Here is a 4389-nt window from a genome sequence, read left to right on the forward strand (position 1 = left end):
GTCAGCATGGTGCGCACCAAGGCGGACTGCGGCGGGACCTACCGGAAAGGTGCGGCGGGGGCGAGGCTGCCGGGGTCCCGCCGCCGCCACCTCCGCCGCTCGTTAACCGCTCCGTTGTGCTTGCAGTGGTGGCCGCCCGGGCTCCCCGGAAGGTGCTGGGCTCCAGCAGCGTCAACGCGCGGCCGCCGCGGCCGCTGCCGCCCGCCAAGAGAGGTGAGGCGGGGTGGGGAGCGGTGAGGTGAGGTGAGGGGGGAGGGGCGGCGGCGGCGGCGGCGCTAACGGCCGCTGTCTCCGCAGCCGAGAGCCGCTACGCGGGGGGCAACCCGGTGTGCGTGAGGCCGACGCCCGCCTGGCAGAGGGGCATCGGGGAGTTCCTGCGGCGGCCGCAGAAGGAGAACCAGACGCCGGGCGGTGAGGCGGCGGGGAGCAGCGGGATGGGGCGGTGAGTGCCGGGGCCGGGGGGAGCCCGGGGGTGGGGGAGTGGGGGGGCAGCGCAGCCCTGCACCACAGCCCGCCGCGGCTGGCTCTCAGCTGCTCTGACAGCTACCGAAGGAGCACGGGAGCCCTGGAAAAATTGAGGGCATGTCTGTGATAAACTCCCAGTCCTCGCAGAGGCGGTGCTTCCCCCCTAGCAGCCTCTCCTGGCAGGTCCAGCTTCTACTGACCTCGCAGGCTGCAGTAAAACAAACAAAAAAAAAAGGAGGGAGGGGGGAAGGGGTGTGCAGTAGCTGGGAGGTTAGGCAAATTCTCCGTGGGAGGTTAGGCAAATTGTCTGGGCTCGGACATGCTTCACTTGCGTAGAAGAAAACAGCAACATAACTCTGTGTAGCTGTCGTCTCTGTTTCAGGAAAGCTTTGAGGACTGCTAGCAAGTTCGGTATTTTACAAACTGAATTGCTCTACCTAGCTGATACTTCAAAGATAAACCCGTAGTCAGTACTATTGGCTAAAAAGATAGCAGTGTGAAACATTGTCTTACAGAGACTCTATTATTTTCTTAAAGAATTACTTTTTTCTTTTTTTTTTAACACCAAATATGGATAACTCTAAATTGTTGTGGAGACCCCGTTAAGAAGTAGTCCTGAATTGTCTTGAAGGCCTTGCAAAGCAACCAAACAAAAAGACTTCCATCCTGCCTCTTGGAGAAATGAAAGATGTGTACTGTAATGCTGCTAAACATTCATCTCTTCCATTTAAGATTGTTTGGCTGAATAAGGACAAGGGAGTGATAATACTAAAGAGCTGTCTCCATCTAAACCAATTTGCATCTTTCCCGGATGTTCTGAAAGAAGCAACAGCTCTACTTACTTAACTGTACAACTTATTTTTTTTATTATTCTTTTTCCCCTGTCATACAGGTAAGTTAGTTAGTCAGGTTGAAGCTCGGGCCTGAAATCAGAGTTACATTTTCAGCTTCCTGGAAACGATGTGGAACCTGCATGTGGCCCTCTGGTTAGAGAAGGAAATACAGCTTAACAGAATGACCGAGGATTGTATCAGTGTAAAATTCCTTCCACACTGAAGTAGTCTTTACCATTTGAAAGGTAGGCATGTCCTGTGTAATCTGGGTTTCTAATGCCTACGATAAAATAGCTTTTATATCAGTTCAAAGGATCCTGTTGTCTCAAGTCAGAGTGCAAGAATGAGTCTGGGGCTAATTGAAGTTGTTTAGGTCACTTAACCCCTAGTAAAAGGCCTCTGTTTATTGGATCCTTTCAAACAACAGTTGAGTTCTGCTAACTCTTTTGAATTGAAATCACTTTTCACAGAGCTCGGCCCCTGCCACCAGATCCTACGGAAGATGGCACATCCTCTGAAGAAGAGTAGTTATGGTCCTAGCCTGGCTTTAATAATTAACTGCACATCTCCTATACTTGAGTTGGTCTTGATACAGTCGTATATTTTTTTACGCTTATGTTCAGCTATTGCATAGAACTAAAAGCTTTTTATTAAGTAATATTCAAATCTAAATTTGAGAGGCTGCAAGAAAATTATGATAGAGTTAATATATACTTTCTGAAGCTTAGCATTCAGTATAAAGCACTTTTTATTTTGGTTTCCTTGACTCCTTCCATGACTCCTGCATATTATGCTGTTTTCATCTTTTGTTTGKTTTTTTTTCTTTGTTTTTTGTTTTTTGGCTTGTCCAAGACTGGCCCCATGTTTGTGCTCTGCTTTATAAAGCAAATTGTCATTTTTCTATTACACAAGCATCCGGAAAATACATCTGTATYGAGTCTTTATTGAACTAAAAACTCGGCTCCTTTTCCCAAAGATGGGAAAGCTGGATTTGCAAAAGTAATGGTGAGGTGGGATGGGACTTGTCACTTGTTAACATCTGGTGTATAAACATTGTATGTGCCTGGCATTGGAAAGCAGCAGGGAGAAGGCTTGGGGTTGGGGCCAGAGCCTCAAAATACTGAAGGGAAATGCTAAAACAGTCATGCTAAAAAAGAGTATCTAATGAAGGAGAGCAAGGTACTGAGCTTAAGAGGAGCTGACTCTTAACTAGAGCAGGATGCTGCAAGGTGTTGGTATGAAGAGGCCCATTCTCAGGTCGTTGAGGGAAAATGAGTTCCTTTTAACCTTTTACACAAAGTTGTCTTAAGTCCATGAAAGTTAGAGGTGAAGCTTAATTAAAACAAATCAGATTATTTCAATGAATCAACAACCTGAAAGCCGGGGGAGGAAGCTAAAAATAAATAAAACTTGTTACCCTGAATGTGTTGAGGCTGCCACACAGCTTCTTGSGTATTTTATGGGACAGTGAGTGAGGTCTTGTGGGCAAGAAACAGTAAGTTTTGCTCTCTTGGATTCTGCTTCTGTTGTTCCTTAGAAGCACGAGGAATCATCATAGCATTACTGAGCTTGTGCTTGCTGGTGGAAAGGTGAGTGTATGCACATGAGCATAATTTAATGGTGGCTTTAATAGATCAGTTTGTTGCATTTGCCATGGTGAAAGGGGGTAGCGTAAGCACTATCTAAAAGCTGACAAGCCTGCTTCTTCCTAAATGCCTGCAAATAAAGAGAAGGAGGAATGTTGCAGACAATGCAAATAGTCTGAATGATAAGTAGCAAGTAAAAAAATTCCTTTATCTGTAGTGGAAATTTAAAGAAAATAGTGATGTAAATTAAAGGGTTGCTGTAAATTAAGCTTGTGATAATGTCTTGTAAAAACCTCGGGCTACTTCAGCTTGATTATCATGCAAAATAACAAAACTTTTGTTTTATAATGGGCTTTTCTAGGGAACTGAGGCAAAGTGCTAGTAAAATAAAACCACTGAACAGACAGTGTTCAGTAGCTAGATGATTGTCTGCATCTACTGTAGCAAATCATTTGGTCTGTGTTTGATAGAGGAAGTGGATGAGCTTGCACTTCGAATTGAAAAGCATGTATTTTGTCCCTTAGTGCAAGGAGGCTGGGAAGATCTTAGTTATTTCTGCATGTACCATTTGTAAATGTGGAGTGACTTTTTTTTTGAGGAGGGGGGATCAATTTTATTCAGGCAGACTTGTAACTGGAGCACTAAGGCAAAGACACAGGCTTGAGAGCTGAGGGGCAGGGGCTTCTTGACACTTTCTGGCAAAGGAAGAATTCCCACTGTGTCAAAAATACTTGCCTGCAATTTAGTAATATTCCTGCTTATTTATGTGGGGAAATTGCATGACAGTTCACATACCCTCTGTGAGACCAGGCACGGGCGTTCCTCAACGGTTCTGTATATCCAAGCTACTGCTGAGCTGCGCATGCGCTAGTTTGGATGCCAAGCCAGAGGTACCGTGGGTGGTTTCCTCTGCTGCCTTTTCCCCCTGCAGCTCTTGCATTCTATCTTGGCCTTTCTTTTGCCACTTTAACCTGCCAAACTAGATGTGCTCCTCAATCACGTATTAGGTCCTGTTTCTCTAAAACTGCCTGGGAGCAGCAAAAAACCCTCCCCAAGGCCACGATCAATACCCAGACACGTTACCGTTCCTGCCATTGTGCCASTGCACGTCTGCTGTTACGCCTGCGCCAATACATGCTCAACTTCTTGGGGTGTTTCCACCAAACACTTTTCCTGCTGTGTGGAGGCTGGGCTGTTGAACACGCGGTCTGGTCAGTTTGATCGTTCCAAGATCAAACTGTACTTTTCCTTATCAGAGCTGCACATCAGCTTCAGGCTCCATTAACTCGTGTTAATCATGTTTAGTATTAGCACGAGGCCTGTGAAACTAAGCAGGGGAAGGGAGGAAGAATAAGAGTTATTCTTGACAAAATTCAAAGAGCAGCGTGAATCTCATAGGGTTTCTCAGGCTGGTGATCAAGCAGTGATGCTTTGGTCTCTGCTGAAGGCCTTAATAAGCAGTCTCTGGATTGTTCTGACATGCCAGTCCTTAAATAGTTTAAAAA

The 4389-nt window shown here is 45.9% G+C and overlaps 1 protein-coding gene across 1 annotated transcript; it reads left to right on the forward strand.

Moving 5' to 3' along the window:
• Positions 1–6: 6 nt before the first annotated feature.
• PCLAF (PCNA clamp associated factor) lies at positions 7–2218 on the forward strand. The gene is made up of 4 exons (XM_085300683.1): positions 7–49; positions 127–213; positions 298–442; positions 1769–2218. The coding sequence occupies exons 1-4, from the start codon at positions 7–9 to the stop codon at positions 1824–1826; spliced, it is 333 nt and encodes a 110-aa protein (XP_085156809.1). The 3' UTR covers positions 1827–2218.
• Positions 2219–4389: the final 2171 nt, after the last annotated feature.

This window comes from Rhea americana, unplaced genomic scaffold, assembly GCF_003343005.1.
Source record: "Rhea americana isolate MKP2758 unplaced genomic scaffold, rheAme1 scaffold_168, whole genome shotgun sequence".
Classification (NCBI taxonomy): domain Eukaryota; kingdom Metazoa; phylum Chordata; class Aves; order Rheiformes; family Rheidae; genus Rhea; species Rhea americana.

What these genes read in the sequence shown, in the direction of transcription:
- PCLAF (XM_085300683.1), top strand. Translation starts at nt 7, where the DNA reads ATGGTGCGCACCAAGGCGGACTGCGGCGGGACCTACCGGAAAG. An exon ending in GCTGCCGCCCGCCAAGAGAG is followed by an intron (nt 214 to 297) that starts GTGAGGCGGGGT and finishes CTGTCTCCGCAG; the next exon opens with CCGAGAGCCGCTACGCGGGG. An exon ending in GGGAGCAGCGGGATGGGGCG is followed by an intron (nt 443 to 1,768) that starts GTGAGTGCCGGG and finishes CACTTTTCACAG; the next exon opens with AGCTCGGCCCCTGCCACCAG.